At 42.0% G+C, this 22,989-nt stretch overlaps 1 protein-coding gene across 3 annotated transcripts in view; it reads left to right on the top strand.

The window, feature by feature from the left end:
* The window catches only part of RBM25 (RNA binding motif protein 25), a 50,084-nt gene extending 28,065 nt beyond the window's left edge, over positions 1 to 22,019 (top strand). For all 3 annotated transcript variants that reach the window (XM_053283326.1, XM_053283327.1, XM_053283325.1), the window contains 11 exons: positions 40 to 123; positions 3,868 to 4,148; positions 5,675 to 5,885; positions 6,361 to 6,450; positions 15,648 to 15,721; positions 16,051 to 16,201; positions 16,600 to 16,924; positions 17,341 to 17,615; positions 19,395 to 19,493; positions 20,385 to 20,432; positions 20,600 to 22,019. In XM_053283326.1, the coding sequence (XP_053139301.1) occupies positions 40 to 123; positions 3,868 to 4,148; positions 5,675 to 5,885; positions 6,361 to 6,450; positions 15,648 to 15,721; positions 16,051 to 16,201; positions 16,600 to 16,924; positions 17,341 to 17,615; positions 19,395 to 19,493; positions 20,385 to 20,432; positions 20,600 to 20,692 (1,731 nt within the window). In that variant the 3' untranslated portion in view covers positions 20,693 to 22,019. The remainder of the gene's footprint in view (positions 1 to 39; positions 124 to 3,867; positions 4,149 to 5,674; positions 5,886 to 6,360; positions 6,451 to 15,647; positions 15,722 to 16,050; positions 16,202 to 16,599; positions 16,925 to 17,340; positions 17,616 to 19,394; positions 19,494 to 20,384; positions 20,433 to 20,599) is intronic.
* The last annotated feature ends 970 nt before the right edge of the window (positions 22,020 to 22,989 follow it).

Here is a 22,989-nt window from a genome sequence, read left to right as displayed (position 1 = left end):
ATTTTCTCTTGTTCCTCCTTCCCCCTTTTTTTTTTGTAGGAGGATATAAATGCTATAGAAATGGAAGAAGACAAAAGGGACCTGATATCCCGGGAGATCAGTAAATTCAGAGATACACACAAGGTAGTATTCTTGTTTTTGCAATTTGTAAAAAGAAAATAGGTTTTACAAAATCCAGTCTCCCTCCCTTTCCTAAATTTAGAAAATTTACCAGCACATGGCCTTATAATTTAATCTTTTTTATAGCAGGCATAATGTGTATCCAAAAACAACACCACCCCCTAGATAAAATCCTACTTAAGTGGTCTAATATTTTGTATTTTTAAACTTTAATGATTGCATTACAATGCACCCTCTTAATGTGAATACATTAAAAATAACTTCCTACCCTGCTTTAAAAAAAAATTTAATCCAGTGCAGTTAAAATCATTGACATCCGACCAAATAATTAAACTGGGTTGTCATATAAAACATATTCTGGCTCCCATAATAGGCAGCTGTAAAACATAATTCAAATTCAGTGTTTCACTGAGCTCTAATGCTTAATTTAAACTTAAGATTTAATTACTAGTTATGAGATGAGAATGGGGGTAAAATAAAGTAGGCTAGTGGTTACCAGACTTTACCAAAATTTAGATGCATGGAAGAACTGTAAATTCCCGTAAAGCTAATCTATTCATTGACCCCCACCATTATGATAGAGATCATATGGTGACTAATGCAAGATGAAACACACAGCTTGGAAAGTAACAAGGAATAGGATGTAAGTATGAGCTTCTGTTTTATTATTATTTATGGATGCCCCCTCAAAAAAATATGCAAAGGGGTAACTGGCTTGGAAATGTGTTTGCACAGTAAATCTTACCTCAGGGTTCCCACCTGCAGACATTTCTGTAATATGAATTTGTGAATGCGTTCTGGTTGGGAAGGGGGTGGTGTAAGGGTGGTGAAATGCAATCTATGCATGCACTGTATCTTGATGTTTAGCTTTTAAGGAAATAGTAATTTTGCCCAGCAAAGCTGGAGTACTGCACACCCAGTGAAGTGTTCATCCCTGAAATGAGTGTGTTTTTGTTGGTTAATAATATTTGTGCAATGGTTTGAAGGTACAAAATGGTGAAATGTACTCTGGTTACAGGGTCATGCTTATTTACATATATAAACTTTAAAGCAAAAATGGATGTACATTGCTGGCAATGTAAAATATTCCAATATATCTTGGGAATGAAAACCTGAGGATAACTGTTCCAGAACATGTGTGAAACTGGTCAGTGGTGAAACATAGTCTTATTTCCAAGCCCCAACAAGTTGCTAAAACAATAAACAAATCATATGGTTTTTTAAAAAAAAGTCAAAATATGCTTCACTGTTTCAGAAGCAATTAGGCATTTTACTGCCTTTTGATCCATCTTATTGGGGGGATATTTTGGATTAACTTAGATGCAACTAATTCTACTTTAAAATGGCCATTTCATATATTGGGTGGGAAGTTTAAAAGGGGCTGGCTAATGAGCACAGTGAACCTTTGCATGTTTTTTGGTTAGAGTTTACAAAACAGTAATCAGACTGCTAGGGTATCAGCGTTGCAGGGGGTGTCCATTTACAGTACAGATGAGTCTGAAGAGAATCCAAGGTAAGACTTTGGTTTTTCCCCTACCTATCCTCTTTGCCCATTACCTCAGCATATCTTTGATCTTTTCCCCATCTCATTTCCTACTTTGTACCTTTTGTTTCCATGGAAGCAGCCTGTTACTTAAAATTTTCACTATTAAAGGACTATGGTGATTGGCACTCTCATTGCCTTTTAAGAAAAGACAAGCTAAAAATAAAAGTCTTTAAGATGCCACAGTCAAGATAAATTATTACAATTTTTACTCCAAAAGAAAATTAAGGGGAGAAAATTCCAGGAACTTAAGCACAGACTTTTTTTTTATTGGAACAACTAATATAATCTGTAAGTATCAATCATGACAGCATATAAACTTTCTTATAAAAGTATATGACATTTGAGGTAAGTTCTGTGTTAGAATGTTGATGTAGCATACACTAATATGCCACATTAGATGAAATTATACTATGAGAGTGCTTCATTTAGAAATTAGTTTGCCGCATTCCCACACTATCTATACTTTCACCTTTTCCTCCTCAAAATGGCTGTTCTACCATTCTTGAGTACCCTCTTCCTTCTGTGAGTTCAATGTATCTAACACCATCTTGCCTATATTTCACTGCTGGTATCATTTAATAGGGTGGCTAGATATATTGATCTCTTGTTTGTTAGTTTTATTACTGTAATCCTGTTTTGGTTCTCTGGTCCGTGAGTGCATACCAGAAGACTGTCACAGGTAAGATTGTTTTAAAGTTGTCTTAAATTCTTTGTTGAAAGAGAGAAATATATGCACACTTTATTGTTCCAGTTTGATTTAGTGCAGTGGTGGTAAACATGGTGCCAAATGGGGTGAACCTGTATGATTTGATTTTGTTCTTTCTCCCCTGCTTAATCTGCGTGAAATATATTTAGGACATAATCCTTCCTCATATTGGGCACAGAAGTATCTCCATAAGACACAGCGGTGCTCTCTTCCTTCTCCTTTGGGGCATGGTCACCACCATGCCATGATAAGGGATGGGAGGCTTGTGCATGGCTCCTGGATCCTACCATCTCCTTCCACTCTGTCTGGAAATGAGAACAGATTGCATTTCTTAATTGAGTGAAGGGAGTGGGCTGGAACAGGGGTTTGGGCACCATACACAAGCCTCCCGTTGCTCATAATTCCACTGATTGTATGCACCAAGTGAGGAGGGAAGGGAACACAGAGCTCTGATATGCCCTATGTAGATCTCTTTAGGCATAGCACTTGGATTTGGAAGGATCATGCCCATAATATTCTGGCATCCATCAGGCTGATATTTGGCTTATGTTTTTTTGGTTTATTTGTGAACCATGTACTTGCTCTTCCTCCCAGAAATATAGCTTGTAGGCAAGGTTAATCCAGTGTTGGCGGTCCATGTCCTAGCACAGCATCTGTAAGTTAACACACACCAATTGCTTCCAAGGATGGATTTATCTATCATTTTAGTGATATTTATTTTGCTATTGTCTTCATAGGAGATTGGTCATAGGCATGTCTTTTTTCAATTAAAAGTGCACTTTTAAACAGATTCAATAAAACTGTACTGGATAACCTTTTAGTCTGTCTTCTATGTGTAATTTTCAGTCTTTTTCTGCTTTATGAAGAGTAAATTGAGGATCCCATTCTCTAGAATCTGACACTTTAGCAATGGATGCTCAAAAAAAAAAGTCATAGGGGGCAGCAGTGGCAAGCACAGTGCTCAAGAAGATTTACCCCCCTCTAAACAATTCCAGTCACATGCACTACCATGCAGCTGAGAGTATATTTACATCCCTGTCTGAAATTGATCTGCTACAATATGGAGTAATTAGCTGTCTTGTCCCTGTAAGCATCCTACTAAATTATCTGCCTACATGAGCAGGATAAAATTGCCAGCAAAAAGTTCATCTTCTTTGTGCTGGAGTTGTTCTTTTTTTCTCTTTTTGGGGTCAGTTCATCTATGAACCCTTATAGGCAATGCAATGTAATTATCAGTATATACAAGGCAAGCATTGCTCTTGATGGTTGGAGATTGCTGGTTTATGTTAGATGTATGCCTTTTGCACGAAATCTGGCCTTATGATTACAGATTTTGTTTTCATTCTTGTGAGCTGAAAGCAAACTGTTTAGTTTTAGTTTAAATTATTGGTGATTTTCATATTCTCACTACCAGCCTTGGGTGTTGTGCGTGGTGGTGGGGTGGGGCTTCCGACTCTAGCTACAAATTAACTTTGAAAATCCTCTTGGTTTCTAGAAATTGGAGGAGGAAAAAGGCAAAAAGGAGAAAGAGAGACAAGAAATTGAAAAAGAACGGCGTGAAAGAGAGAGGGAGCGGGAGCGTGAAAGAGAGAGAAGGGAGCGTGAACGAGAAAGGGAGAGGGAGCGTGAACGGGAGAAGGAGAAAGAACGGGAGCGTGAACGAGAGCGGGATAGAGATCGGGACCGCACTAAAGACAGAGACCGGGACAGGGAAAGAGATCGGGACAGAGACCGTGAAAGGAGCTCAGACCGCAATAAAGATCGGAGCAGATCTAGGTAATTATTAATATTGTGTAATAAATGCTTATTACTGCCTTTGCTAATAATTCTTTTCTAAGCAAAATTAGTTTTGAATACAATCTGTGAACAGTAAATCATGGGGGCAGGGCAAGCTGTGTGTGTTAAATAATATTTATTTACTGGAAAACACTGATGTATTGTTCCACAGCCAACTTTGTATGGATTGGCCATCAATACAGCCACCGCCAACTATAGAGAAACTGGTGTCTGTAGTAATAAAGCTAGCAGGTGTTTTATACTCTGTCTCTGTTCAAAATGTAATTTGTTTGGCTATTCATAAGCAAGAATGGCTAGCATGAAGAATTTGACAGAAGAGTAGGAGTTCTATTTCTTTAAGGTTGGCTTCAAATCACTGTTTGCAGAATCCAGATTAGCACTGCACTACCAGAGCGAGAAAATGTGTGTCTCAACATTTTGTGCAACTGCTAGCAGAAGGAACTGCTAGCAGTTCTCCAGGATACATATGGGATTATGTAAGAGAAAAGTGGAACTTGTTCCTAGTGCACTCTCTTCTGCTAGTAGTTATGCAACATCTTCCACTAGCATAAGAACTAACCTAGAACAGAGATTCTTCTCACTGCAGAGCACTCTTACACTCTGCAGAAAACCTTACTCTACAAGGGTAAGGTGTTTATACTAATTCTATGCTAGTTTGAATCCTGCTCTTCAGGGGTTGGATGGCTTAAACAAGTATCAGTCAATATAAGATCATACTAGCTGGCCAGCACAGAGCATCTGCATGCTAGTTCTCCCTGTCGCCACTGATCTGGCTCCTTGTGCCGCTTCCCCCCACCCCCTGCCATCTGGGATGGCAGAGGAGGCAGCGAAACCTCCTTCCTACCCCATGGTGGCGGAGACAACGGGCGACGACAGGGCATTGATAGCAGAGATGGCAGCAAAACTTCCTTCCGTGGGCCAGCCTGCCGCCCAAATGAAAGGTCAGGCCATTTATGGCCCATTTGGGGGCTTTCTCAGAGAGCCCAGAAATGTGGGCCCTCAGAAGAAGCTTTCGCCACCCTCTCTGCCACCAGCGCTGCGCTCTGTCATTGCTGTCTCTGCCGCCATTCCCGCCTTGGTCTAAGGTTGTACATGCAAGCCCCTCCTCCACATTTTCATTGGTCACGGCTGAAGCAGAGGTGGGGCTTGCCACATATGTCCTTAGCGTTTTGTGTAAGAGCCCCTGGTGGCGCAGTGGTAAAACTGCCGCCCTGTAACCAGAAGGTTACAAGTTCGATCCTGACCAGGGGCTCAAGGTTGACTCAGCCTTCCATCCTTCCGAGGTCGGTAAAATGAGTACCCAGAATGTTGGGGGGCAATATGCTAAATCATTGTAAACCGCTTAGAGAGCTCCGGCTATAGAGCGGTATATAAATGTAAGTGCTATTGCTATTGCTATTGCTATATATAGATTATAGAAGTAGTTTCATTAGATCTTTATTATCAGCAGTAATAAACATTGAAAATTGTGTGCATCAATAATTTCTTGCTATATTTGTCCATAGAGAGAAGAGCAGAGACAGAGAGAGGGAACGGGAGCGGGAACGAGAGAGGGAACGGGAGCGAGAGCGGGAACGGGAAAGAGAACGGGAAAGAGAACGGGAGCGAGAACGAGAAAAGGACAAGAAAAGGGATAGAGAAGAGGATGAAGAAGATACCTATGAACGGCGCAAACTGGAAAGAAAGCTACGTGAAAAGGAAGCAGCTTATCAAGAGGTATCTGGGGAGGCACTTCTGCTTCGTGGGTTGGATCCAAAGTGACCCTGGCACAAGTAGAAGGGACTTCTGCTCAATTTGAGGTGGAGTTGTCTCCTATGTCTGCTGACTACTGTCCCCAGCTACAGACAACACAGTTTCTGAGGGTCCCTCAAACATCGGGAGTGATTAAAGTGGGTGCAGGGGGCTGGAACAAGAATATTGGTGAGCAGAATTCTGCTTGCAGTGTTTAGGAACCAACACTATTACTTAAGTGGAGTATGTGTGTGCACACACACACACTCACATACTGCATTCTGATATTTTGGTAGCATTTTCTAACATGATTCAGAGCATTTGGCAGAACTTCTCCAGTTCATTGGAGAAGTTTAGACTGGCATAGTTAATATTTTAAATTGTGGGTGGAAAATTTGCTCTTCTGAAATGGAAAGGCAGACTATATTTTAGTTCTTCTAAAATAGTTGTTTTGTTTCAGCGTCTTAAAAACTGGGAGATCAGAGAACGGAAGAAAGCTAGGGAATATGAAAAAGAAGCTGAGAGAGAAGAAGAAAGACGAAGAGAAATGGTAAAGGATTCATTAAAATGTGTAATTCTTTCATTGGGTTCCTGAATGGCAGGATTCCTGTGCTGACATTCAGTAGCCTAAAGCAGAATGTCATCAAATAAATAATGAAAACTGGAAAAGTCTTCTGTGCACAAAGTGCTCAGCAGTTTTATAGCTACAGCCTATGCATTTCTCAGGTATTCATTTTAAAATGAACAGTCAGTCATGCTTTTGATTGGCACCAGACTCTTTAGTGCATAACTGAAAATGAATCTGTAGTTTTGCTAATATGGCTGCTATGATTTTTTCTTCTGGTCTGTCTCACAAGGAGCCTGTAGATCAGGACTGCACAAATCCAGTCCTTCTGCAGATTCCCCAGCTCTGGACTGCCAAGTTGTAATTCAACTATTCTGGACTACAACTCCCACAATCCCTGACTACTGGATGGGCATGATGGGTGTTGTAGTCTAAAAACAGCTGAAGGGCCAAAGTTGTGCAGCCCTCCTGTAGATTCGAATTGGTTTGGAGAGAAATTTAAATAACCACTGAATCTGGATTGTGATCCGTTGCATTCATAAAGAATGGGGTTCTGCGCTTGCGCAGGGACCTCGCAGACTGATTGACTAGCTCCTCTTGCCGCCCACAACTGTCCTGCACTTGATCATGCTTCCGTTAAACAAGGCAGTTGGGGCGTTTTTCTCTCAGTTTCTTTTAGACCACCATTGCATCTAAACCTCGGATCAGTTTGCTCCTCGAAATATCTATTTAAAATAAAAACTCTTCTGTAAAGACTCGGAACGGATTAGGAAAATGTACTGGTAATAGACTTCGGACTGTATTTAAGGACACGGATTCTGGATATTCCCTAATAAATATGAAAATCAGTGAGTCTCTCCTGAATTGCAGGAGTTTTCTACCTTGCAGGTTGGCCTTCGGGCTGATTGGGAACTATGGCGTCAAAGCCGGCAACGAAGACAACATTTAAGAGGTGTACTAACTGCCGTGCTAAATTACCATCTACCAATACACACAACACCTGTTTGCTCTGCCTGGGAGAACATCACAACCCAGCCAATTGCAGGATCTGCTGCTCTTTCTCAAAGCAGACTCTAAAGAATCGGGCGCTGAGATTGTGGGCGGCACTTTATGAAGACATACTCAGACCCCCAACACCGAGACCTTCGGCATCGAGGTCGGTGTCGAGTGAGACGATTTCTTGTGAAGCAGTGCCTTCGTTAGTGGACTCTGCAAATACGCAGTCGAAAGCCACTACGGAGCAAGAGTTCAAGCAGCCGGAGGCCGTAAAGAAGAAATGGTGCAAGCACAAGAAGGCTCGTTACTCCTCCACAGATGAGGAGAGCGGTTTGTCACCACCTAGAAAGAAGATCATAAAGACTCGAATACATGAACGCCTTCGCCTACTAATTTGCAAACAGAGGCTGAAGATTGGGATACCATTTTGAAGGTGGCGCCATCGCCCTGGGTGCTGCAGAGCTCTCTGTCATCCGAGGGTTCTCCCTCGGCGTCGAGGTCAGCATTAACGGCGGCACCAAGATCGACATCGGCGCCAGGATCAGCATCGGCAGGGGCTTCGGTACCTATCTCGGAACTGAGTACGGCTACGATGTAGTGTTCGACTTTGAAGGCACCATACACGTTGGTATTGACAGCTACCACGTCGAAAGAGGTGCAGCCTTTGATGCAACATCGTTCTGCGATAAACTTGACTCCAGCACGGACCCCCATTCAATCTCCAGCAGCAACGCCTCTAAGTACTTATCGCCCAGAGGAGTTTATGGACTTTGGAGAGGGGACATTGGATGAAGAGGTAGCATTACCCAAGGCCAGAACTTCACTGATGGCACTATTTGAATCTAGTGAAGGCACACCATCGGGTTCAACCTTCCAAGGCTTTACTGGTCCAGAGATAGCGGAGCACTTGGCTACTACTAAGGTGCCAAAAACTCCTTCTCTGTCACCTGTGAGGGCACAGACGTTGGCACAGGAATCAAGTCGCTTAGTGTCCACTTCGACGAGCCCAATTAAACTTTTGATGGCCCCGGCAGCAGAACGACACAATCTCACAAGGCCACTGCCTATTTTTACGTGCTCTGGTGTGGGCTACCCGACTTATTCAGCCAAAGCCGCGGCGATGGGAGGTGGTCGCATCACACACACTTGTGGGTTCTGCCAAAGTCCTGAAGTGGTTTACCTACCAGATTACGCAGAGTATAAAGTTTGGAAAGTGCAGCAAGAACTACGACATCACCAACCAGTTCAGCCACTGCAGCAGCCAAGAGACCAGCAGCTACCATCAGAACCTTTGTTGTCCATTGTCCCAGCACCAAGGACTGTTTTGCAAGAGAAGCCAAGGGCATTGTCTGCAGTTCCAAGCGGTCTAGCCCCTAGAAATACTGTTGCCCATTGGAGCACTGTTTCTACTCAGAACACTTCGCCAGAGGGTAGTGACACGGACACCTCTTATCGATCTGACACTGAGGGGGACAGCATACCTGAACCTAGGGAGCCTGACACCCCCCCCCCCCCCGCCCCGCAGAAGTGGCACCTAAACTTCCATTTCTCCCACAGAGGAGTTGAAAGCGTATCACGCTCAGATACTGGAAATGGCAGAGGCTTTGGGCCTCGAGATTAAGTTGCCTGAATTGGATCTTAAGGATCCTGTTTATAATATGATGATGAAAGCAAAGCTTACCCACCCTGTGTCTCTATCAGTGTTACCGGCGATTTCAAAGGCAGCACAGTCCACATGGGAAGTGCTACAGATGTCTATGGCTACTTCGAGAAAATTGGAAGGCTTGTATCGGATACAGGAGGAGGAGAACACCTTCCTGATGAGGCACCCAGTCCCGAACTCGATAGTGGTGGAGTGCTCGTCTTCAAAAGGTGGTCAGCGACACACAACCCCGGCTGACAAGAAGGGTAGAAAGCTTGATGTTCTGGGTCAGAGAGTGTATGCCACTTCTAGTCTCACTGTCAAGATAGCGAATTACTCTGCTTGTATGACGCGTAACATGCACCACCTCTGGGATGTATTCTTCCAGGACTCGCCGTCAATGTCCTCTGATGATTTCCAGAAGGCGTTGGTGCAGACCTGTGAGAAAGCAACGGTTATCAGTAGGCACTTGCTTAGTACTTTTAAGCACCTGGCAGAAACTGAATCGCAGGCCATGGCCACGGCTGTATCTTTACGTCACCATGCATGGCTCAGATCAACAAACCTACAACCAGAAATGAAGGATAAAATAGAGCACTTACCTTTTGATGGAAAAGGATTGTTTGCAGAGTCTATGGATGACACGATGGAATCGTGGAAAAAGATGAAATTCACGGCTAAGTTCTTCATGGCGGCTACAACTTCAACAGGGCAGCAATCCCGTAGTCGCACCTATGGGAGACAGCAGAACCATTATTCTTATCGACAGGATAGAAAGAAGTATAGAAAGCAGAATAGACCTTACCAAAGAAATAAGCCCTATTAACAGAAATCAAAGGCCAGAAACCATCCAGAGAGCAGACAAAGCAGTCTCTTTGAAGTTCAAGTCCATCCACAGCACGAGCACATAGTAACACCAAGTTCAGTACTCGAGGCTCCCAACACCAGCCTCGTGACAGCCAATGTATCCATTGAATTGGCAAGCCATGCCCAAGCATGGCACCACATAACATCAGACAAATGTGTACTGAAAATTATAAACTCTGGTTACGCAATAGAGTTCAAAGCTTTGCCACCTTTTCAGGGTGTGAAATACACCAAATCAACTCAGGTGTTACTGGATGAAGTGGAAGTGCTACTCGAAAAGCACGCAATTGTGCAGGTGCAGTGGATGGACAGAATGAAGGGGTTTTACTCCAGATATTTCCAAATCCCCAAGAAGGATGGGGGGATTCGGGCAATAATGGACTTGAGAGATCTAAATGGTTATATAGACACAAGGAAGTTCAGGATGATTACTCTGCAAGGAATGTTATGAAGGAGGAGTGGGCTGTCACTCTAGATCTGAAAGATGCTTATTTCCACGTGGGGATTTGCAAAAAGCATTGAAAGTACCTTCGGTTCACGGTGGGCGATACAGCGTACCAATATGTGGTTTTGCCATTCGGCCTCTCTACGGCCCCACATGTATTTACAAAGGTGATGGCAGTTGTGGCATTCTTAAGAACAAAGGGTGTTGTGATATATCCATCTTTGGATGACTGGCTCATTGTGAACAACGACAGAGAAAAGTTACTTTCGCAGATACACCTTGTCCTACAGTTCCTGACCACCTTAGGGATCAATGTAAATTGGAAGAAATCAAACTTGGTCCCTCAAAGAACAGTGGATTACATAGGGGCAGTACTGGGTATGGAAGAAAAGAAGGCTTATTTGCCAGAGTCCAGATACCAACAGGTCAGAGACCTGGTGTTCTTGTTCAAATGAGTGCCACGAAAACCAGCTGAGTCCATTCAGAGGATGCTAGGGTTAATGGCGTCCTGCAACACGACCATGACCAATATCTGTCTTCATATGCGCAACCTCCAGTTGTGGTACCTATGGAATTTTCGCCCGAACCTAGACAGCCAAAAGAAGTTGTTGCTCATTCCAGATCATGTCTTGGAATCACTCCAGTGGTGGACCCAGCACGACAATCTATGTGTGGGGATAGTGTTCCAATCCAGGGCACCAACGCGGTGGGTGGCGACGGATGCCTCCCTTTGGGGTTGGGGCGCATTGTGGCCGTCACCAAGTACAGGGTCAGTGGACCCAGGAGCAAATGCAAGCATATAAATGAGCCCCTGGTGGTGCACTGGTAAAACTGCCGCCCTGTAACCAGAAGGTTACAAGTTCGATCCTAACCAGGGGCTCAAGGTTGACTCAGCCTTCCATCCTTCCAAGGTCGGTAAAATGAGTACCCAGAATGTTGGGGGCAATATGCTAAATCATTGTAAACCGCTTAGAGAGCTCCGGCTATAGAGCGGTATATAAATGTAAGTGCTATTGCTATATAAATTACCTGGAGCTACTAGCAGTGTTTTTGGCATTGAAAGCCTTCAGACCCCGGCTGAAAGGGGAGATGGTGCAAATAAATCTGGACAATACAACCGCCATTGCTTATTTAAACAAGCAAGGAGGGACGGTGTCCCGCTCCCTGTGTCAGCTGAGCCAACGGACATGGAACTGGTGCGTTACATAAGGGGTAACGCCCACAGCACAACATATCAAGGGGGAGGACAATATTCAGGCAGACGACCTGAGCCGGAGGTTGCATCAAAGCCAACATCACGAATGGGAGATAAACGAGAGTTACCTACAGCCGGTTTTTCAAAAATGGGGCTGGCCGGAGATGGACTTGTTTGCGATTGCTGCGAACAAAAAATGTCGGAGTTTTTGTTCACGTGCAGGACATGGCAAGGGCTCTCTAGGCGATGCATTCCAGCATTGTTGGACCACAGGTCACTTCAATATGTTTTCTCCATAACCACTGATAGCCAGGGTGCTGTCGCAAATACTCAGGGTTGGAACGAGAGGGATCCTGCTGACGCCATGGTGGCCCAGGCAACCATGGTTTGCACTCCTACTAAAGCTACCCCACGGGCAATACCACCAGTTTCCAAGTTACCTGGACTTGTTGAGCCAAGCCCAAGGAATGATACTGCACCTGCAGCTAGACACGCTAAAGTTGACAGCTTGGCAGATAGGTTACTGAACAAAATATTGCTTAATAATAGGAAACTGTCGACCAGACGTAATTATACAAGTAAGTGGCAAAGGTACAAGATCTTTGCAAAACAACGGGGGTTCTTCCCAAGAAGAGCTTTGATCAAACAAGTCCTACTCTGTATGACTATACTAAAAATGTCTGGTCTTGCGAACGCCTCTCTCAGAGTGCATTTAGCAGCAATCTCATCAGAGCATAGAGGTTGGGATGGGACGACAGTCTTTTCACATCCCACGTGAAAAAAAGTTCCTGAAAGGGCTAAATAACTTATTCCCACCGTGGCGGCGGCCCTTGCAACAGTGGGACCTGACATTGGTTTTAAATGCCCTGACAGACCAACCGTTTGAGCCTCTGGCTAAGGCCATGTTGAGGATAACTACATTAAAGACAGTATTTTTGATTGCGCTTAACGTCGGCGTGAAGGGTAAGCGAATTGGCAGCGATGCGCGCTGATCGGCCTTACACCCAGATATACCCACAGAAAGTCGTAACGTACCTAGACCCGGGTTTTAGGCCAAAGATAGTGACTGACTTTCATATAAATGAGGATATTGTGCTACCTGCGTTCTTCCAGAGTCCTCACTCACAATTAGAAAAGTGCATGCACTCCTTGGATGTGTGACGAGCGTTGCTGCACTATCTACAGGCCACCAAGCCGATTCGGAAGACGAACAAGCTGTTTGTACTTTACAGAGGAAAGATAAAAAGGATGCTTCGGTTACACGGCAATGTCTTTCCCAGTGGATAACGCGAACCATAAGGATGGCATATAACTCTCAGGGGGTTGAACCCCTGAGTTCCATCAAGGCCCATTCCACGAGAGCGTATGCGGCTTCGGCTACGAATCTGGCAGGGGTGCCAATGCCAGATATCTGTAAGGCGGCGACTTGGACAAAATGTCATCCATTTGTGAAGCACTATGCACTGGACATTCAGCAAACAAAAGATGCAGAGTTTGGCCAGAGTGTTCTTAAGAGGGTCCTGCCTTGATGACCCGCCGCCAAGGGGGATAGCTAGCTAGTCACCCATTCTTTATGAATGCAATGGATCACGATCCAGATAAACAGGTTGCTCACATGTAACAGATTATCTGGAGGTGATCCGTTGTATTCATAATACCTGCCCAGCCTCCTCGCAAAATCAAGGCCGGAAATGCAACAAAAGAATTCAGAACAGATTGTCAATAAGGAAGCTTTCACTGGCGGTCTGCAGAAACTGAGAGAAAAACGCCCCAACTGCCTTGTTTAACGGAAGCACAATCACGTGCAGGGCAGTTGTGGACGGCACGAGGAGCTAGTCGGTCGGTCTGCGAGGTCCCTGCGCAGGTGCAGAACCCCATGCTTTATGAATACAACGGAACACCTCCAGATAATCTGTTACAGGTGAGCAACCTGTGTTTTTTAAATATATTTTCAAAAAGAGACTGCCTATGTCTTCTCTGTCCTGGTATAACTGTGATTTTTTTCATTGGGCACAATATGTGGGTTCACACACAACGCTGAAAGTAAGGCTGCTATAGAGTGCTCGCAAGATCCCAACTTCCTGTGTCAGGATGGCTATGGCAACATTGGGCATGTAATCCGAACCCATCAATGTCAGCATGTCCTGCCCTACTTGCAGTTCTGAACTCTATATCTGTAACTAAGATTTGGTTACAGATGTTGGTTTCGGAACTGCAGGTAGGGCAGAACATGACAACATGGCCTATTTCAGCATAGCTGTCCCAACAGCAGAAGTCAGCTCCTGTACACATTCTGCAGCAACCTTACTTGTATTGTGTGTGAGTCCACCCATAGTAATCAGATTAGTCTACAAGGAGTTTCCTGAATCACTGTCTTCAGATTGCAGACACAACTTCTTGCCACCAGCATTATTTTTATTTCTCCTCTTCCCCCCTCCCCCACTTGTGGGAGTATTGACCAGAAACCTAATGAATGTTGCATGAAACTCAAAGGCTAGTTTGACTTTGCTTGCCCTAATTAAAGTAGTGATGTAGTAGTACCGCTGTACTGGTTTGGGTTTTTTTCTAATGGACCAACATAGCTGTTAGCTTTTTTGGTTTACAGTGTATAGTATTCAGAACATAAACTTTTTAAAAAAGCTATCTTGAGTATTCTAAACTAAACCATCTTCATGTGAAATAGTTTTTAAAAGGCATTCGCTTTGTAAGACTGCTGGTAATGTGAAACAGTCCTGGCAAACCTGTTCTGTGCTCTTTCTATATCCAAGTGGAAGGTTTAGATTGCTCAGCCCATCTGAACCCACAGGATGGTAATTAAAAAAAAACACATTTTCACAGAATTAAAACAATTAAAAATAATTCAAAGTAAAATAATTAAACAGCTTTAAATTAATTTTAATTAAAAGCCTGAAAAAACAGTTATGTCTGAAGAATATTTTTAAAAGCAATCAGAGATGAGAAAGTTCTTACTTTGACTGGGAGTGCAGTTCCAAAGCCATGAGGCAGCCACAGAGAAGGTCATCAGTATAAATAAACTGAAATTCATAAATCTCTCAATATCAGATTTCTAATACCACAATACTTTGCTTCTGTAAAAACAGACACTGAGATCTAAAACGTTAATTTAGGTGTGTGTGCCTAGTGAAATTTCTGACTTTTTTTGTTCAAAACAAGCCAAACTGAACCCCAAAAGCTACCTAGGAACATAGGAAGCTGCCATATAATGAATCAGACCATAGGTACATCTAACTCAGTATTGTCTTCACAGACTGGCAGTGGCTTCTCCAAGGTTGCAGGCAGGAATCTCTCTCAGCCCTATCTTGAAGAAGCCAGAGAGGGAACTTGGAACCTTCTGCTCTTCCCAGAGCGGCTCCATCCCCTGAGGGGAATATCTTACAGTGCTCACACTTCTAGTCTCCCATTCATATGCAACCAGGGTGGACCCGGCTTAGCTAAGGGGACAAGTCATGCTTGCGACCACAAGACCAGCTCTCCTCTAATCACAGACTGGTTTTTTTAAGTCTCCTCAATCTCAGAAATAGAATTTCACATTACATGGAGAGGTGCTATCTGAAAAATACATGCCCAAAGTCGTCTTAGGTCCACTAAACATGTTATATGGTTCTTTCGATCCTAGCTTAAATTTTCGGTCTTCTTGAAGCAGATGAATTTGCACTTATAGCTAAAATTTCAGCTCCCTCTTTCAAAAACCCTGGCTCACTGATAGTAACCTCAAATTGCTGTATTTTTGTTCTATGTATGAGAGATTGAAAAAGACCAGTAAAGGCTGAGAAATTAACAGTGCACCAAGGGGAGTTCAGTAACTAGTGAGGGAGTAGAACTCTATCAGACAGTGGGAAAGCAAACTAGTAATGATTACTCACTTAGGACAAAAGGAGGTTGCCATTCTTTAGTAATTCTGTGGTAGAGAAGAGCTTCTATTTGCTTGCTTCTATGCAAGGATGATGAACTGGAAAAATACTGCCAGAACTAAGCAGATATAAGGTGACAGTTGTTAAATGTTTCATTTTTTATAGGCAAAGGAAGCTAAACGTCTGAAAGAATTTTTAGAAGATTATGATGATGACAGAGATGATCCAAAATATTACAGGTATGTTTAATATGCACTGAAGTAGCTCTTACACTCTGGCTTTATATTTCTCATGGCTGCTATTGAAAGGATATGCTTGTTAATCATTTTAATGCTATGATAAATACAGAGAGGGTATTTAATTCCCTGATTAAAGAATTGCTGTTCTTTGATGGCATTTTCTGTTAAAGTGGCAAGAAATAGGTGGATGACTACTGTTCAGCACAGAGCAATTCATTATTTGAGGTTAGAGAATGAAACATGAGACTTCATAGTGTGCTTTTCTTAAATATTAATTGAGAAACTTCTGCTGCAAAAATTTGTAAACCTAAAGTGAACATATGTTACAGGGGAAGTGCTCTGCAGAAGAGATTGCGAGACAGGGAAAAGGAAATGGAAGCAGATGAACGGGATAGGAAAAGAGAAAAGGAAGAGCTGGAAGAAATCAGGCAACGCCTTCTAGCAGAAGGACATCCAGATCCAGATGCAGAACTACAAAGGGTAAGGCACTCTTTTTTTCTTTTCTTTTTTTAATGACAAAGGGAAAGTGAATTAGCTTTCTTGTAATAGAAGACCATGTTGGGTATTGGTAAACTAGAGATTTGTGACTCATCTGTTTATTGACAAATCCTGGGTTCTTCCTGCTCATGTGAAAAACAGTTTAGAGTCTCTTTATATAAGTATCACAGTATTTGTTAATCTGGATTATTTCTTATAAATCCAAATAAAATTGAGCTTTAAAAAACTGCCATGTATTATCTAGGATTATCTGTGTATGGGAACAGCTGTGCTTGCTTTATATATTTAATTATTGAGTTCATTTTACCCAAAATATTCATAAGACTACACTTTTGGTTACGATTTTGGTTTCATGAAAGAATATCCCTCTTGTTCAACAGATGGAACAAGAGGCTGAAAGACGTAGACAGCCACAAACCAAACAGGAGCCAGAATCTGAGGAAGAGGAGGAAGAAAAGCAAGAGAAAGAAGAGAAAAGGGAAGAACTAGAAGAGGAAGAAGAAGAGCCGGAGCAAAAGCCCTGCCTTAAACCAACACTTCGACCCATCAGCTCTGCCCCATCTGTTTCATCTGCAAGTGGCAATGCAACTCCAAACACCCCTGGGGATGAATCTCCCTGTGGCATTATTATCCCACATGAAAATTCACCGGATCAGCAGCAGCCAGAAGAATATAGGCCTAAAATAGGACTTAGCCTCAAACTGGGCAAGTTTGTTTTTTGTTATTCATTTGTTTTCCCCTTTAAGGATTTGAAGAGGGCAAAAAGCTAAGAAGCTTCTCTTGCCACAGGGAACTTCTCCAAGTCAGATGTATATGCTTCTCCCTGTATCCCTTCCAACCTCTCCAGTGTGTAATAGTATTGATCCATTTGAGAGCACAGAAAGTGAGTGAGGCGGCAGCACAATAAATTGGTAGCAAAGTGCAGAATAGGATAAACGGTTGAATCCTGGTTCCTTTGCTCTACAACAAATCTTTCCACACTCTACCTCTTTTAAAATTACATGTTCACACTTTATTGCTTTTAATTGTGAATTAAATCAATCGCCTTGAATCAGCAGAATCTCCAGAATATTTAACTGGTGTTAAATGTATTGGAATAAACCTTTTCCTTTATATTGCAGGTGCCTGTAATAGTCCCAACCAGCCTAATGCTGTGAAGAGAAAGAAACTTACTGTGGACAGTGTATTCAATAAATTTGAGGATGAAGACAGTGATGACATGCCCCGAAAAAGGAAATTGGTGCCTTTGGATTATGGTGATGAGGACAAAGGCTCTTCCAAAGGCAGCGTCAATACAGAAGAAAAGCGTAAACATATTAAGAGTCTAATTGAGAAAATCCCTACAGCCAAACCAGAGCTCTTTGCTTATCCTCTTGATTGGTCTATTGTGGATTCAGTGAGTGTCAAATGTTACAAAATCTGCAAAATGGCTCATTATGTTAATTTGTCAGCCCTCATGGTTTGGCACTGACCAATGAATAGTCAGTGTAGTGCAGGGCCTGCTTTGCTTTAGTAAACATCTTCTCATTGTTCTTTTGGATCATGGTTGACAATAGTTATTGAAAATTCTGAAAGAAACCCCTCACTAAGCCTTTATTTTTAGTCCTGACCCATATGTGCCTTGGTCCAATTCCTACCATATAACTGAATAGTGTAACTTTTGCAGTAAAAGTCTTCAGTGTGCACATGAAATTTAAAAAAACACCATTAAATGGCAAAAGGACTAGCTTGCCATTCAGTTTACAAAGTGGTTTGTTTCCTTAGCAGAAAACCTTCTGTGGGGGGTTGGAAAGAGCAAGCACAGTTCCAGCTGCATGTATACGTCTCCTCATGTTTGTGTGTTGTCCTCTGTATCCTGGCTGTCATGTTTTAGGAGGGCTAGCAACCAGTTAAATAATATTTAACTGATTAAAGTCGATTAAATATCTATAAACATAGAAAAATTGTGGGAGGAGAGCTGGTCTTGCAGTAGCAAGCATGTATTGTCCCCTTTGCTAATCAGGGTCCACCTTGGTTTGCATTTGAGAGGGAGACTACATGTGAGCACTGTAAAATGTTTCCTTTAGGGCAGTGCTTCCCAACCAGGGTTAGAACATAAGAACAGCCCTGCTGGATCAGGCCTAAGGCCCATCTAGTCCAGCATCCTGTTTCACACAGTGGCCCACCAGATGCCGCTGGAAGCCTACAGGCAGGAGTTGAGGGCATGCCCTCTCTCCTGCTGTTACTCCCCTGCAACTGGTACTCAGAGGCATCCTGAGTACCACAATAAATTGTAGCTGGGGATGCTGGGAGTTGTAGTTCAGCAACACGTGGAGGAACCCTGATTGGGAACTGCTGCTTTAGGGGATGGGGCTGCTCTTGGAAGAACATCCACATGTTTGCATGCAGAAGGTTCCATGTTCCCTGCCTGGCATCTCCAAGATAGGGCTGAGAAAGATTCCTGCCTGCAACCTTGGAGAAGCTGCTGCCAGTCTGTGTAGACAATACTGAACTAGATGGACCAATGGTCTGACTTGGTAGAAGGCAGCTTCCTCTGTTCATATAGCTTCTGTCAATATTCAAACAGTTAACTAATGAGAAAAATATCATTGAGAATAAATGGTAAGGATATACACAACCTTGTACCATCCCATTCCAATATTGAATAAATAGAATCCATTTATGCACAAATTTATATATGATCTCATTTGAATTTTTATAATAGGTCAGTTTAACCATAAAAACAATTTTCAAAACACAGTAGCCAATCTAATTTAGGAGGAGGGAAAATTTTCTTCCATGCTGAAGCAATAGACCTCTTAGCTGCTGTCAAAAGAGATGCAACTAATTCCAGATCATCTTTTAAGTACCTTTTTAAGATATTGAAGAAACTAAGATTTTAAATTATTTTTAAAAGTTACCAATTGTCTTTAAAATGAAAGGCCATCTTAAATATTTTAAATATGTAAACAATACACCTGTTTACCCACACCAAATAAAAGCAGCTTCTCATTTATTCAATTCAGGTTTTACTTGGCATATTTATTGATCTAAATTCTTTAAAGCTTACAGCTTCAATACTGGATTATTGCTCCTAGGGGCTGGTTTTAGGCTTGTAAGCAAAGCTGCAGGGGGAGGATGGTGCAAGGACAAGAAAAGTAGTGACTATCTGAAATGATGTCCCTTACTGTTCTAGACTTTAATGGAACGTAGAATTAGACCATGGATCAACAAGAAAATAATAGAATATATTGGTGAAGAAGAAGCTACTCTAGTTGACTTTGTTTGCTCAAAGGTAATGATCTCTTAACATCTTGGGGGGGGGGTATCTTGCCCTTTGGATGAATTACGTTACACTTTTCCATTTTACAAGATGGTGCAGTGGGGAAATGGCTTGATTATCAAGCCAGAAGTTGACAGTTCGAGTCCCCGCTGGTATACACCTATATCGGGCAGCAACAATCTAGGAAGATGCTGAAAGGCATCGTCTCATACTGTGCGGGAGGAGGCAATGGTAAACTCCTCCTGTATTCTACCAAAGACAACCACAGGGCTCTGTGGTCACCAGGAGTCAAAACCGACTCGATGGCGCACTTTACCTTTACCCACGGGAAACAAAGTGTGCGTGTGTGTGCCATGCACAAATGTACAGCAGCTCTCTGGTTTTTGTTTTTAAACTGATGGCATCAGGAAAAGCTCAGGGTCAATTGGCCGCTGTTGGACATGCATCCCATTATCAGAGACTTCTGTGTTGGTAATCTGTTTGGGAACCAGGATCTTCTTTAACAATGGCAGCGGAGTGTGAGAGCTTCGTTTTTAATGTTGAGGGAGTGAAACACAGGTGGCAGTTGTCCTCTACCTCAACTCAACCAGTATTGGATTGTCTGCTAAGAACTGAAAAAGGGTTTTAGAACAGAAACAGAGAAGGCATTTTTTGGCATGTTAAAAAAAAATTCAGTATGGAGGCTAAGTAACTACTTTATTTGCTGAAGAGTTCCAAGAAACACAAGTGTTTGAAATTTAAAAGCTATGTATGGTCTTGCTTTTGAGGGATTTAAGAATGCTTTTTCAGCATTCATCTCGCTAGAGTTTTGCTATTATATGGATAATGCTCCTAAACTGTGCATGACACTTTTCCCAGAATCTTTTGAGTGCTGTGTTGTGAGTTTTTATTTCTCTCTTTCAGGTTATGGCTCATAGTTCACCACAGAGCATTTTGGATGATGTTGCTATGGTAAGTCAAGCCAAAACATGCCAAGCTCAGAATTTTTAAACTCTTTCAAAATATATGGAAAACAAGCTCCGTGCTTCCAGCAGATGCATTCAAAGAATTGAAATTTTTATCTCTCTACCTGTTCATGTCCTGTGATCTGATTCTCCCCCTTTTTGTTGTTGCTGCAGGTGTTAGACGAAGAAGCTGAAGTTTTTATAGTCAAAATGTGGAGATTATTGATATATGAAACAGAAGCCAAAAAGATTGGTCTGGTAAAATAAAGAATCTTTTTTGTTTTTAGGGCTTCATTTCAATTTTTGTTTCCCATCACTGGAGAACTTTGAAGTTACTCTGTCCTCAGAGATATTTGTGCAACCTGTATTTTTTAAATGTAGAAAATGTGAATTTTTTTTTCATCCTTTGTTACACTAAGGTCCCACTTCTCAAGCTTCCTTGGTTGTAATTATCTGACTCCTGCCTTGTTAGTTTTTCATTTGTCACGTACAGTTACAGGTATGGTTTATAAATTGCAGCTGCTGTACATGGATTCTGATCTTCATCTTCTAAACTGTTTCTTGTAAATATTAAAAAGACCAATGTTTTGGAAAACATCTGCGCTTACCACATACCCAAAATAACTGAATTTTATGTACATGTATCAACCTCTTCTTTCCCTTCTCCATTTTTAAAAATTGGAATAAACTTTAGAATTCTAAAAATGGATGGGAGACATTTTGCTGGCATACAGTTTTCATCTGCATGGATGTGGACTCATTCCCTAGTTGGATGTTGTATTATTTCTAGATGAACCTGTAAAACATGGTGAAATTGCATCAGCTTGGGCATCCTTGTAAAGTCATCGACTCCCTCATTACATGAGGCCTTTTATTCAGTTAAGCTGATGACAGAATTTCATACTTGGGTTTTTGTTTTTGTCTTCTTCTTCTTCTTTTTTTAAATCAAGGGTAACTAGTACACAAATTTGATTTTAGCCTTCCCAGTAAACCTGACATTTTAAATATTTTTTTTAATTTAAAAGAAAATTCATATGCCAGTTAGGGATACTTATGGAAAGAAAAGGTTTAAAGATGTAAGTAGCACAACAGTTTACAATATCAAATCATATGTTTTCAAACAATGGAGAAATTTGTTCTTATGTAAGCCATCAAGTCAGCTGTGACTTTATTCTTTTTTGTACTGTAAGCTGTGTCTGTTGGATTGATGGAGGGTAATATTTCCTGCCCTCTTACTCTGTATGGGTTTTATACATATGCTGATGTGGTATAAATAACAATGTACTGTAAACTGCATTTTTTTAATCTCATACACAAGTTTAAAAAAGACTGAATGCTATGGGTCTTCTATTGCAGGATAAACACTTTCCAGGAAGCAACAGTTTTCTCAATTTTTAAAATACTGTTCCTCTAATATCTCTTACCTGAAGGATACAGGTTGACTTATTTAAGAAGGCATAACTGTGACCCTGAGTTACTAAATCCTTGCATTATAAAACGACATCTGAAAAAACTGTTCTTAATAAATGGGATCATATAAAGGTTCCACCATGTAAATATTTCAGATATTAAAAATGTATATATTTGAGCTGGACTTGGATTTTTTGAATGATGTCTCAGTGCATGTGTCTACTTTTTCTATTTGATTTCAGGAAGCAGTGGATATGTAGGTGGTTTAATGTAGCATTCTGTTTCAGTATGTGCAGAGGTAGAAATATTTTGGCAAAGGCAAACTGGGAGAGAGTTTTAAGGTTGCTACTGCAAGAGTGACTCAGCTACTCATTCCTTGTAATGTTATGAATCAATGCATTGTTAAAGCTGGTATCAAAAATGGATAGAGAAAATTCGTAATATGATGTAGATTTAGAAAATAACTTGTGTATTTTAAAGTAATCATGGATATCTATCAGAACAAAAGTAATTTTTGATGCCTGCTTTTAAGTAATGATACTTGCATTATAGATATAATTCTGTTGAGTTGGGCAGTGATAGAAGAGGTGAAAATAGGAATGGTCTGAAGGAGAATCATACAATTTCTATGACACTGTTACACCTAGCTGTGGTTAAAGGTAATGGTATGTAACAAAGTAATGAAGAAAAATTCAGTGGTGTGTTCTGATTATTTGCAGAAAGCATATACTCTCCCTTCTGAGGAGAAAGAATCTAGGGAAGTACACAAACTGGTTCGGAGGCCGTTTTATGGACCTCTTAACCAGTTTGAAGGACTGGCAGTTCAGCCAGTTCGATGGTGGGGTTGTGCCTTTAAGGAGCGGGGGGGGGGTCTTTTCTCCACTGGCACCATCTTAAAAGATTGTCCCGTGAGGTGGCAGCATACCTCCTTCCTGCCCTGGAGCACATTGAACCGGAAGTGACTGGTGCCTGCAAGCATGTCATGCTCGCGCGCACGTCACATGCACTGGGCACTTCCGGTCCAACGTGCACCGGGGCGACAAGGAGGTGTGCTGCTGCCCCGCAGGACCATCTTTTAAGAACACTGGTGGGGGAAATGCGGCGGAGTGGGGTGGGGAATAAAAGCACCCTCCCTGCACCTTAAAGGGTCAAAC

Source organism: Hemicordylus capensis, chromosome 1, assembly GCF_027244095.1.
Source record: "Hemicordylus capensis ecotype Gifberg chromosome 1, rHemCap1.1.pri, whole genome shotgun sequence".
In the NCBI taxonomy this organism is placed as follows: domain Eukaryota; kingdom Metazoa; phylum Chordata; class Lepidosauria; order Squamata; family Cordylidae; genus Hemicordylus; species Hemicordylus capensis.
Note: the sequence above shows the minus strand (reverse complement) of the source record. Positions and strands in the feature narration are given on the sequence as shown.